The sequence below is a fragment of the Sinocyclocheilus anshuiensis genome, unplaced genomic scaffold (genome assembly GCF_001515605.1).
Source record: "Sinocyclocheilus anshuiensis isolate Anshui unplaced genomic scaffold, SAMN03320099.WGS_v1.1 scaffold130, whole genome shotgun sequence".
In the NCBI taxonomy this organism is placed as follows: domain Eukaryota; kingdom Metazoa; phylum Chordata; class Actinopteri; order Cypriniformes; family Cyprinidae; genus Sinocyclocheilus; species Sinocyclocheilus anshuiensis.
This window is the reverse complement of record NW_015544207.1, coordinates 3,174,961-3,188,601: the sequence shown is the minus strand read 5'-3', so window position 1 is coordinate 3,188,601 and position 13,641 is coordinate 3,174,961. Positions and strand designations below refer to the sequence as shown.

The window sequence follows — 13,641 nt, the reverse complement described above, 5'->3', positions numbered from 1 at the left end:
TTCATTTTTTTTTTTTTTTTGTGAACTATTCCTTCAATTAACTGTAACCTCTGCATTCACACTCATTATATTGATTCCTATGTTAAACAACTAAAGAAAACAAGAGGTTACTTTCGTAACCCCGGTTCTCTGGAACATTGAGTGGAGAGATCCACCTATGGGAAGGGCATCCGTACCTGACCTCTGCAGAAGCATCCAATTGCACCAAGTCTGGCTAGACAGACAAAAGCGCGCAGACAATGCCAGGTAAGGCCCCACCCCCTTACCTGAGAGCATATAAGGCCTGCACGCACTGCTTCTCATGTGACAAGCGGGGCAAAGCTGGTGGAGCTCTCCACTCGATGTTTCAGAGAACCGGGGTTATGACAGTAACCTATTGTTCTCTTTCATCATCTTGTGTTCGAGATCCACCTATGGGAGAGACATGGACAGCTCCCCGATTGCCCAATACAATCACAGTGAGGTTCTGTAAGCCAGAGAAGGACGGCCACCCCAAGGGGGCGGTGCCTGACACGTCCCATTATCATGCACCTGGCAACCCTGACACACACACATAACCCCTGTGCGCATGCACGACAATGAAACAAGTATGAGGCACACACATGTAAAGAAACCCAGCAACACAAATAAAAACATCCAGGTAGGAATGCAAATGCATGCTTGGTGACATGAATGTGCGTGGCCTGCTGGCCCATTCACCCTTGTTCCTTTATTACAATATGTAAATAGAAAGGGAGAAGGGAAGATAACAAGGAGGGGCTATGAAGACCCCACCCCTAAAACAGAATGTGCTACCGAGGTTTTGGTGACATTCAGTTGGTAGTAACGCACAACGTATGGGGAGAAGCCCAGCTGGCAGCAGAGCAGATGTCCTGCAGTGACACTCCCCTGAACAAGGCCCAAGAGACGGCTAAGCCCCTCGTGGAATGAGCTCTGATGTTTCCTGGGGCCTGCACTCCCTTCGATTCGTATGCCAAAGCTATAGCTTCCACAAGCCAATGTGAGAGGCGTTGCTTAGATATGGGACTCCCCTTGTGAGGGTGTGCCCATGAAATAAAGAGCTGGTCGCTCTTCCGGGAAGCACTGGTCCTGGTTATATACATCTGTAATGCACGAACAGGACACAGAGTATTCAGCCTCTGATCCTCCGTGGAGGGTGAAAAGCAGATAGCTCCAACACCTCCAATGTGAACGAAGGGAAGCACTTAGGCATAAAAGCCGGGTTAGGCTTAAGAAAAACCTTATCTCCACTAAGAGAGAATTTAGTGCACAAGGTATGAACCGAGAGTGCATATAGCTCACTGACATGTTTAGCTGACACCAAGGCCAAGAGCAAAGCCGTCTTGAAGGACAGCAGCTTCAGGGAAATACTTCCCAGGGGCTCAAAAGGATATTGAGACAGAGCCTCGTGCACCATGGAGAGGTCCCATTCAGGAACAGTTCTCCGGATGACAGGCAAAGAACGACGAGCACCCTTCATAAATCTGCAGATTAGAGGATGCTGCCCAACTGTTGAGCCCCCAAAGCCCACATGACAGGCAGAAATAGCCACCAGGTAGACCTTGATAGTGGAAAAAGACCTGCCTTTATCCATAAGGTCTTGTAAGAAACACAACATATCAGGAACTGAACACTGATATGATGTGAGACCACGCTCATCGCACCACCCTTCAAACACTTGCCACTTACAACCATATAAGGACCGTGTAGAAAAGGCCCTGGCATTCTGTATAGTAGCAACCACACGCTAGGGAAGCCCTAGTGCGTTTAAGTTTGTCCTCTCACTGGCCAGGCCCAGAGAGCCACCCTGTGTGGGTGTGGATGATAAATCTCCCCGTTCGCTTGAGACAATAGGTCTGTGCGGAGGGGGAGGCGCCACGGCCTGGCATATAACAGAGGGATTATCTCTGCCAGCCACGGTGCTTTGGGCCATCTGGGTGCTATCAGAATGAGAGACAGGCCCTTCTCTCTCACCCTGGCCAGTGTGGGGATTATCAGGCACAAGGGAGGAAAAGCATACAGCAGCACTTTGGGCCAAGGGTGGGCCAGCGCGTCTACCCCGAGGGGCGCGTCCACGTCCTTTAGGGAGAAGAACATAGGACTATGGCTGTTTTCGCATGAGGCAAATAGATCTACGGTTGCCTGTCCAAATCTCATCCATATCAAGCCCACTATCTGAGGGTGGAGGTGCCAATCTTCGTAGAGTGGGTTCCCCTCCGACAGAAGTTCCGCGCCTCTGTTCAGAATGCCTGGAACATGAGTTGCGCGTAACGACAGGAAAAACCGCCTGCTCCACACTAAAAGCTTGTGAGCTAGAGCATGAAGCTTTGACGAGCGCATACCGCCCTGGCGAATGATACATGCCACTGCTGTGGTATTGTCGCAGCGTACGAGCACATGGTGTCCCTGCAGGCGAGGCAGAAAATAATTCAAAGCTTTCCATATGGTCAAAAGATCTAAATCATTTATGTGTGCTGAACACAGTCTGCTCGGCCACAAACCGTTCACCGTTTTGCCCTCCTGGGTGGCACCCCAGCCTGTTAAGGACACATCTGTCGTCATGACTTTCCGTAACATCACCATCCCCAAAGGGGTTCCCTGTGCGTAAAAGTCCGCGCTGCTCCAGTGGCACAGAGCTGCTGTACAGGCGCGCGTCACTGTTACAGAGCAGCAGAGATCGTGTAATGGGCTGAGATGAAGAGACAAACCCCATTTCATGAACGCTCTCATTCTCAGAATTTCCAGAGGCAAATTTTCTTCTTGTTTTTTAACTTAAGAAAAAAGTTAAGAATATTTTGTATTCCCAAAAATTCTTCTTAAGAATATTCTTATCTTTTTTCTTAAGATTGTTCTTAAGACAAAACTTAAGAAGAACTCAAATTATTGAAAATAATCTTCTTAAATAACTTCTTAAATTCAGGACAGCCCCAGACTTGTCTTAAATCCCAAACAGTATGAATTATTTAATGAATTTATTGGGTTATTTCAAATTAATTGTTATATTTAAGAATTCCAACAACACTATCTACATATAATATATAGTAGTACTATTAATAGGGATGTGCACCAGTTTTCTGAAGTGACAGTGATGACTGATAATGTAAACAATGATCGGTCATGATTAGCCTATGTGTGACACTACTTTTTGCTGACTTCAAAACTCAGTAGCAACAGTAGTACAAAAATGAGTCAGATAGGGAGCTTTAAGTGGACTCTTTTATTTTAGCCTATAAATACCACATAATCTTTGGCAGTATTCAGCGCATATGAATACGCCGATACACAGGACGCGTTTGCTGTTGCAGCGCGGACACACATAGGCTACCGGAGGTGTTCACTCGGATGAGAGCGCAAAAACACAGCACAAAAAAATGAATGAAACAGATCGCTGCAGCTTGAGACAGGCTATTTAAAAGTAACTGTTCAAAAACACGCCGCATTAAAAACGTGAAGCTGAGCGCCAGTCAAAGTCGCGACGAAAAGAGTGTGCGTGCTTATTATGATTATTAGGGTAATCTGCAGGAAGCGCAAAAATACAATAAAGTGTGAGTTTATCAGTGCGTCATGTATTCACTCAGATAAAGACTTCCTGTGTGGCGGATAAATGCTTATGTGGAAAAAAAAATCATCTTTCAGATCGACCGATGTGAACCAGTCGGTCTGTTTTATGGCGCGGGCCAGAGAGCCGTGGGGTAACATTCGGAAATTGTATTTTCTTAAGTGTTTGTTTAACACCCAGAGGTCCAAAATGGGGCGGAGAGAGCCGTCCTTCTTTAGAACCAGGAAATAACGGGAATAAAATCCCAGATTTATCAGATTGGGGGTACCACCTGAATCGCTCCCTTGTTTAGAAGGGAAGAGATTTCCTCTTTCAGAATGTGAGTGGCGCTCTCCTTCGTGTGTGAAGAGAGAACACCGTTGAAATGCGGGGGTTTTATTACAAACTGCAGTCTGTAGCCCTGCATTATTGTACGTGTCACCCACTCGGGAGCAGAAACAGTCTGCCAAGCTGACTCGTAACTCGTGAGTGTCCCCACTCGAGCCGGTGAGGCGATGGCTTCGTGAGTGCCCAGCTGGTTCATATGTGATGCAGTGGACGAACTAGGGGTGACATGCAGGGGTTCAGAGAGATTTTCCCTCTCTGCAAGGAGATGTCCACTCTCTGCATAGAGAGGTTCTCTCTTATTAACGAATTCATTTGATTCTTTACATATTTTGACGTTTTTATTTTTTGTGTGTTGGGGAACACTGGGGACAAAGCCTATATTGAAATTGTGACATGTAAGTGTAGGGAGCTGTGTGATGACACTGCTTGTGCACACTTTCTCAATGTTTTTCCTTTTTGAACAGGAAAATCCCCTGACTTGTGATGGACAGGAGGGCACACACTGGGCAACACTGGGAACTGTGAAACCACCTTGAACACAGGGTGGGCACCCACTAGTAAGGGGGGCTGACCTTGCCAACAGAGACCCTCCGTTTCTTTAACAGGGGAATATGAAGGGCAGAACAGGCGTCTCGTGGGCTGTCCACCCACGAACACGGACTCAAAGCCCCCCGTGGCCATGCATCAGTTTGCGTTTGTCTTCAGAGGTAGTGGAATTAGGGGGTTTCTTAGCCACGGCAAAGGATGTTTTTCCCCATGGTTTTGCAGGCGGGGGGTTACCGTGCTGTGCTGGCAGTTTCCTGCGAGGTTTGGCTCTGACTGGACCGTGGAAATTGCGACCCACTGCAGGCGGATTAGATGGCCGTGAAGGGGGAACCTGGCATGGTGCTGATTGCCGGGGAAGACATAACTTCCTGGCGGCTCGTTTACAAATGAGGGTTCATCCATTAAGATGTCCTTGAGGAAGGCGGATTCGGCTTGGTCAGCCCAACTCAACGCTGGAGCTCCCCGGGAGTCCCCCGGGTGCGCGTCATCGTCACTGTTTCCCCCGTCAGAGTCCGACTGTTCGAAATCCGCACTTTGAGTAGCGGCCACCTTATGCCTGCGGAGACTGAGCTTCTTGGGAAGCGCCAGGCAGTGGCTGCAATTTTCGGGGAATTCCAGAGCTTCCTCCGCGTGTTTGAAGCCCATGCAGACCACGCAGTACAGGTGAGAATCCCTGGTGACGATAAGTGTGCCACACGCGGCCGGGCAGGCACGCGACAGGCAATCGCTGGAGGAAGCGGCAGATTTGGAGAGTGCCATTGGAATGGGCAGTAAAACCCAACCAGTTGGCAGCCGTGAAAAAAGCGAACAAGTGAGAAAAAAGGCGGACAGCCTAAAATGAAGTGCAGCATGGGTGGCTTGCAGAAGGACACAGCTGTAATAGAGAACGAAACGATCATGTATGGCGGAGGCTGATCTGAGCGATATGTCCTCCTGAAGACAAAGGTGAACGTCCGAAAATTCCAACGAGCTGTGAAAATTAAACCAGAGGTCGCGAGAAGCGAATGTCAACTGGAGAATAGCAGTGCGTTTAGGCCTTATATGCTCTCAGGTAAGGGGGTGGGGCCTTACCTGGCATTGGCTGCGCTCTTTTGTCTGTCTAGCCAGACTTGGTGCAATTGGATGCTTCTGCAGAGGTCAGGTACGGATGCCCTTCCCATAGGTGGATCTCGAACACGAGATGATGAAAGAGAACTCAACAGATCTTTTAACTAATCATCAGGATGTCTGAGCCTACTTCACTTCAAAGTATTAAATATCTTTATTTGTCTGTCCTCAAATGTTTTTAGAATAAATTCAACCTTGCATATAAAAATGACTTTATTGTCTTACTGTAGTGTTTCCAGTTTACAATGTGGATTCTTCAGTCCATCAGAGAGCAGCTTCACTCTTGAACCATGCAGGTTGTTGTAATTCAGGTCCAGCTCTCTCAAACACGATGAGCTTGATTTGAGAGCTGAGGCCAGCACTGAACAGCTCTTCTCGGTCAGATTACAGTCACTTAAACTAAGAGAGAAATGATTGCATGTATTATAGTCTTGCACTGAAGAAAAAGATAATAGAGGAACATACTAATATTTACATCTTTTAAATTAAATGTACATAAACTCTAACAAAAAATAAGTTATATTCTAATGGTCCTCCACATTTTGATGACTACTTCATGTAGTAGTAATCGTTCACAGTTTTTATCATTACAAAATTTGTCTTCCAATCTAACATTTGCTCTTTTAAGGAATGAAACATTAATAAACATTAAAAAATCAAGCACATTATTTTAAATTGTACAATACTCACTCAGCCTTTCTAGATGCCTTGAGAGCTGGCATCAGCCTCAGAAGACCTTCTTCTGATTTATAATATTTACTCAGTTTAAACTCATCCAGCTCCTTTTCTGAGTTTAGCAACACAAACACCAGAGCAGACCATTCAGCAGGGCCGAGTTTGACTCCAGAGAGACAATGGACACCTGTTCTGCTCAGGTATGTTTGGACTTCCTGCACTAGTGAATGATCATTCAGTTCATTCAGACAGTGTAACAGATTGATGGATTTCTCTGGAGAGGTATCCTCCTTGAGCTTTATCTTAATGTAATCAACTATTTCCTGTTTGCTGACAGATCTGCTTCCTGTCTGTGTCAGGATGTCTCGTAAAAGTGTCTGATTAGACTCCAGTAAAAGACCCAGAAGGAAGCGGAGGTAAAGGTCCCAGTGTCCATTTTCACTTTGTAAGGCCTTGTCCACTTCTATCTTCAGCAAATCTGTGATGTTACATTTTGTTTGTTTATCTTGAAAAATAATAAGAAGCTTGAATAAAGCAGCAAGAAACTCCTGAACGCTCAGATGAACAAAGCTGTACACCTTCCCTAGGTGCAGTCCAAACTCCTCTCTGAAGATCTGGGTACACAGTTCTGAGTAAACGGATGCTTCTGTGACATCAATGCCACACTGCTTTAAATCCTCCTCATAAAAGATCAGGTTCCCCCTTTTCAGCTGCTCAAAAGCCAGTTTTGATAGTGACAGGACGCCCTTCCTGAGCTCATGAAGATATTCTTCATTTTTGCCATCATACTTCTGGGTCTTTAGTTTGATCTGAAAGATCAGGAAGTGTGTGAACATTTGAGTGAGAGTCGTGGGGTACTCTGCACTCTCTGCTTCACTCAACATTCTCTCTAAAACTGTGGCTGAAATCCAGCAGAAGACTGGGATGTGACACATGATGTAGAGGCTCCTTGATGATTTGACATGTGTGATGATTCTACTGGCCAGACTCTGATCACTTATTTTCTTCTTGAAATACTCATCCTTCTGAGGGTCATTGAACCCTCGTACCTCTGTGATCCGGTCAACACTCTCAGGAGGGATTTGACTGGCTGCTGCTGGTCGAGAGGTGATCCAAAGGAGAGCAGATGGAAGCAGATTCCCCTTGATCAGGTTCGTCAGCAGCACATCCACTGAGGCCGATTCTGTCACATCACACAAAAAATAATTTATCTGGAAATCTAGAGGAAGTCGACACTCATCCAGACCATCAAAGATGAACAGGACATTGTGGTCTTGAATATCTGTTGTTCTCAGTTCCTTTGTATCCATAAAAAACTGACGTAGAAGGTCCAACAGGCTGATATTTCTCTCCTTTATCAAATTGAGCTCTCTGAAAGGAAGTGGAAATATGAAATGAACATCATGATTTGCCTTTCCTTCAGCCCAGTCCAAAGTGAACTTCTGCACTGAGACTGTTTTTCCAATTCCTGCGACTCCTTTAGTCAGCACAGTTCTGATGGGCTTGTTCTGTCCAGGTGAGGCTTTAAAAATGTCATTGCATTTTATTGGTGCTTCCCTTGTCTCTTGTCTCCTGGATTGTGTCTCAATCTGTCTCACCTCATGTTCATTATTAACCTCTCCACTCCCTCCCTCTGTGATGAACAGCTCTGTGTAGATCTCATTCAGAAGTCTTGAACTTCCTTGATTTGACATTCCTTCACTGATTCTCTGAAATCTTTCTTTTAATCTGGATTTGTGCTTTTTCATACAAAAAGGGGCATGTCCTGGAAGACGGGGAGTAAAATCTTTGCAATTATGCTATTTACAAGTAAGTTACATTTGATCAGCATGACAACAAAAATGTTTAATATGGAATTATTAAGTCAGGTAAATAACTAACTTTACTGTATTTTTTCATATTTACCAATTCAATATACTACTTATTACCATTGTGTGAAAAAAAATAAAAAAAATAAATAGTGCCTTTTCTCACGTTTTGTTATGCTGCAGCCTTATGTTAAACTGCTTTAAATGTCTTTTTTCCCCACATCAATCTACACTCCATACACCATAATGGCAAAGCAAAAACAGAACGGTCACGACTTTGTAAATTTATTGTGACAACCCTGTCTTTTCCTTTTCTGACTGTTGGTGGCAGTGTAGCATTAACGTGTGTTGTCATTGCTAATTAGAGACGTTGTGGGCGGAGAGTGTAAAAGGTGTTCCTGACCTGTTCAACGACACGTCCTCTGGTGGTACGTCGTTCTCCAGAGAAGTCTTTTGCTTAGGGTGAACAGACGTCCCGTTTTTCCCGGGACAGTCCCGTATTTCAGCTCTTTTTTTAGTGTCCCGACTTATTTTGAAAAAAATCATGTTTTGTCCCGTATTTCAAAATTTCTTTACGACTGGGTGATCAGAGCGAGTAGTATAAGTGTTCTGTCACGTGAGAACAGCCTAATCAAAGGTAAGTAAGCTTGTTGTAGAACCAAATTACCATCCAATCACAATTCGTTATCGATTAACTTGGAGTAAGTGAAGGCGGTATAGATAGGCCGAATCACGCTGAATGACAGACACACAGAAGCGCTGTCTCGGCCGCGCACCCGCACGATGCCAGTTCTGTGATCAGTTCTGCCTGTGCCTTAATTGTTAAATACACACACAGCTGTCAAAATGTCAATTGTGTGGAGTATATCTTGTAAATACCGTCGGTTATGGCTTAAGTGAACGTAAACAGGTGGGTGAAAACCGGATGTGTGTCAGTATATTATATTCATTCGGTCTTAAAGGGACAGCAGCCTAATTAAATACCTGTCTGTCTCATTAATGTTAAAGGGGTCATATGATGCAATTTCTATTTTTCGTTTTCTTTAGTGTGTTATGTAGCTATTTGTGCATGTATAAGATCTGCGAATTTGTGCAACGCATTTTATGGACGACAGCTTTGTGAACCTAGGAGAGTAGCCTACAAGGCTGGCTGTGCAAAGGCTATTTAAAAAAAAATGGGTCAATTCCGACTTTGCTATGACAATCTGGCGCTTATTCTGAATCTGCTACTGTAAGTATCTTTTCTTAATAGTTTAAGTATTTGCTACTGACTGTTCAAATGTGGAGTTTTGCGCAACGCAGAGTAACACGTCCTGTGTGTGTGTGTGTGTGTGTGTGTGTGTGTGTGTGTGTGAGGGGAACAGGGTCACATCACAGGATGTGGGTGAGCACGTCTTCGCCATTCAAAATCAAAGCGCACTTTTTCATTTTATAATGCCATCTTATTGCTCTTCTTCCTAGTAGGTGCATTTTAAAAATGTTTTCCCGATGAATCCTGGACTCCTGCTCAAAATGATAAATTAATATAACGACAGCTACAAAAAAAGCTGTTGTCGTTCCATCCTGACAGATGACAGCTGAGACAGCTAAGTGGAATCCCGGAAAATAAACCGTGGAACTTTGACCAATGAGAGAACAGTTTACTCGCGCGTGACTTGTATTAACAAATTTGGTCCGTTTAGAAACTTTGCCATGTGAAAGCGATCCGCACCAAGAATAAAAAGCAACATTGTATTAATTTGAATACCTGTTTCGGAACAAAGCAATCGATCTACAGGTGTGAAAGCACCCTAAGAGAGGCAGGGCATAGAGGACCTACAATAATGTACAGTATTTGAAAAATAATGTGTTTTTTGAACATTAAAGCATGTGAACATATTCTGTTACACCAAATACACCAAATAATGATCTTTAAAATAGCATCATATTGACCCCTTTAAATAAAAAATCTTGCAACTGAAATTTGCAAATTTGGGGAAGTCGTGGCCTAATGGTTAGAGAGTCGGACTCGTAACCTAAAGTTTGCGGGTTCGAGTCTCGTACCGGCAGGGATTGTACGTGGGGGGAGTGAATGTACAGCTCTCTCTCCCACCTTCAATACCACGACTGAGGTGCCCTTGAGCAAGGCACCGAACCCCCAACTGCTCCCCGGGCGCCGCAGCATAAATGGCTGCCCACTGCTCCGGGTGTGTGTTCACGGTGTGTGTGTGTTCACTGCTGTGTGTGTGCACTTTGGATGGGTTAAATGCAGAGCACTAATTCCAAGTATGGGTCACCATACTTGGCCACATGTCACGTCACTTTTTTTGTATGTATGTTCGTTTGTATGTGTAATCCTCTTTATGTTTCGGTCGGGAACAAGCTGGCTGTGACATAAATTGGGGGCTCGTCTAGGATCCTTTGATGTAGGAATGTTGGTGAGTGTTGGGTGTTTGGGTGTTTATATGTGTATATATATATTTATTTATTTTTCCTTTACAACTAATAAAACAGACACTATGGATCTTTTTTTCCCAAACTATATATACAGGGCTCGCAAAATCTAGCTCGACATCCTGGGGCTATTGTGTTTTCCAGTCGGGCTACCAAAATTTATCACTGCCCTGCCCGACGGGCTATCTTGAATAGTGATATAAAATTCCTAACTTGATTCACGTTGTTCACTCGCTTGTAGGGGTGAAACGGATTGTAGCTGATCGTTTGCACTTGTTTCTAAGTCTTGCCGATTTAAACATTCAAGCGTTTTAATACATTCGTGCGCATTCGGAGCTAGCGCGCTGGTTTCTACGCGCACAGAGAGCCGCGTTTCAGACAATGCGCGTACACAGAATTGATTCCTCTTTCGCGTATCCTTGCTTCTGAATGAACACATACACACAAAATTATCTCAAAATAATTGTCTCTGCAAGTAACAGTGGAGAAAGAAATTTCCTGTGCATCATTATTGGATCCGTACATTCGGTCTTAAAGGGGCAGCAGCCTATAAACACCTGCTGTTCTATTAGTGCCACCTGCTGTCAGAGAGTGACATTTGCGTCTCATTCACAAAGCTAAAATCAGACCATTCTGTTTTTGCCTCAAATTCTGAAACTATACAATCCAAATAACATGTATTTAGCATATTTTTTGGATAGTCTCTTTCGCGTATCCCTGCTTCTGAATGAATGCATACACACAAAATTATCTCAAAATAATTGTCTCTGCAATTATTCTCGTAAACACAGTCGGTTATGTCTTAAGTGAGCGTAAACAGTGGAGAAAGAAATATCCTGTGCAATAATAAAAGGACACCTTTTCATTTATAATTTGTCTTAAATCTCATTTTGTAAAAAAATAAATATATAAATAAGTTGTAAGAAAATTGTATCGTGTAATCTGTATCATGAATTTTATCGCATGTCAAGTTTAGTGAATCATTCATCCCTATGTGCTACTAGTTTTTGCTGATCATGCTGATTTGTCCACAGTAAAGTTCAGCCGATATCTTTTTTTATTCGGGCTAGTTAAATTCATTTTAGGCTACCAAAACATGAAGAATGCCTGCCCAAATGTCTACCAGGGATTTAGAAATTTTGCGAGCCCTGATGTGTATATATATATTTATTTTATTTTATTTTTGTGTAAATGAAAATAAATTATCTGGCAGAATTTACATCCATACTGCTTTTTTTTCTAACAACAAAAGCAAATAGAGACAACAGCTCTCTGCGGTCCCCATCCACTTTCATAATAGGGCTTTTCACACTTTAAATAGTTAATCTTGGGTCATACTAAACCCTGGGTAAAAGGAACTGTCCTTCTGTGACTGTCCAAATCATGTGAATATGAGGCACACGATTGGCTGTCAGTTGCTCAGGAACATTCTAACACTGCATCATTTCAAACTGTACAAGAGCAGGGTTTCATAACCCCAGTAAAAAGCAGTGCTAGCATCACTTCTAAATTACAAGTGTAAAATGTACCTTTATCCTGGGTTAAGCGCAGTGAGAAAATATGGAAAAAAAAACATGGGAAAAAAGCAGTTTGGACATTTTGCCAGATAACCACTTAAAAACTTGTATAACTTCAAAATAACTTAAAGGGAAAGCTAATGATGACACATTTTTATTTTGTGGATTAACTATTTTTATGAAGCAATGTAATAGTCATATGACCATAGTCCTTACTGCTCTGTAGTGTGTTAGCGAGGTTTGTCTGGTTTATCTTCCTCAGGACGTGCAGTGTAATCTTCAGAGTCCCTTCTCTGACTTGGTTCTGACCATCATCCTCTTGCTCATCCTTCTCCTGCTCCTCTTCCTCCCTCCCAGAGCATTCTGGGTAATCTGGACTCAGCAGTTTCTTGAACCTCTTTAGTTCTTTCTTCATGAGAGAGATGCTTTCCTGCTCAAGCTCCTGAAATTAGTGGATATTCAAACAAAGACAGACACAATGTCAGCTACAGAGAAAATGAACATACACATTTATTGAACAGCCTACAGACCATTGATTCTTGAGTAGTGAAATCGAACAGTGCAAAATTAAAAGATGGATCGGTGCTGAAGCAGGTTGCTGGAAGGAGGGGGATTTCAAATCTAATAACACAAATACTATTTATTAATACTCCGTAACATTTTCTAGAAAATAAATTGGAATCAGAAGTTGAAACTGCTTATGAATATTTTGATGTTGCAATAGTACTACACATTGTTTGGCAATGTAGTTTGAAACAACTACAATGCCTATGGGAACACGCTAAACTGTAAATTACTTTACATTTCAAATTATACAAGTTGTGAAAATACAAATTTCATAAAGGTTTTAAAAAATGAACTTAACATTTCAGCCCCCCAAAAAACTTTTACAAAGAAAAGTGATGAGTCAAAGTTCAATATACAGAATACTCCTACCATAAAAATATAGCCCAACTGCTTTCCAGTGGTAGACTCCCTGGTTGGAGAGAGCATTTCTGGTAAATGTCTATTCAAACTTACAATTCATGCATGAACGTATGATTAATGTGTGTATTTGTCAGTATTTGTCATTTTATATCTTCACATCACTGTTCTCTCTCTCCATCTGTAAACCATGAGACTGTCCTCACCCCACAACAGCAGAAGAGTCTCCTGAACTGAAGTTTACTGGTTCATTCACTGACTGGCCACTCTTCATGGACACACAGCTGTGTTTAGGCCATTTTCTCTGAAGCAGACTGAAATACAACAGCAATTAAACTTAACTTAACATTAGTCAAGTCAAGTCAAGTCAAGTCTGCTTTATTGTCAATTCTTCCACATGTACAGCACATACACACAGAGAATTGAAATTGCGTTACTCTCAGACCCTTGGTGCATACAGATAACACTAACAGTAGAACATAAATACAGATATACAGATTAAATATAAAATACAACTATACAAATATACAAATAAGGTAAAATGTAAAAAATATATACAAAAATAAAAAAATGTATATATATAAAGCAGCACACGGCACATGGCAGATAGAGTGCAAACCAGTGAAGTAAACAACAGTGCAGATATAATGATTTGTAGTGCAAAAAGAGCTTATTTAGACTGATTAAAGTGACAGTGTGTGTGTGTATTTGGGAGGGGGGAGTGGGAGAGTCCGTCAGAGGGTCA

General features: G+C 42.8%; 1 protein-coding gene across 1 annotated transcript in view; it reads right to left on the bottom strand.

Annotated features, from left to right (window-relative positions):
• Positions 1-12,387, bottom strand: part of LOC107697036 (NACHT, LRR and PYD domains-containing protein 3-like) — a 29,615-nt gene extending 17,228 nt beyond the window's left edge. Inside the window, exons 1-3 of the mRNA XM_016497667.1 lie at positions 12,189-12,387; positions 6,230-7,979; positions 5,765-5,938 (exon numbers count right to left, since the gene is read on the bottom strand). Of these exons, the coding sequence (XP_016353153.1) occupies positions 5,765-5,938; positions 6,230-7,979; positions 12,189-12,387 (2,123 nt within the window). The remainder of the gene's footprint in view (positions 1-5,764; positions 5,939-6,229; positions 7,980-12,188) is intronic.
• Positions 12,388-13,641: the final 1,254 nt, after the last annotated feature.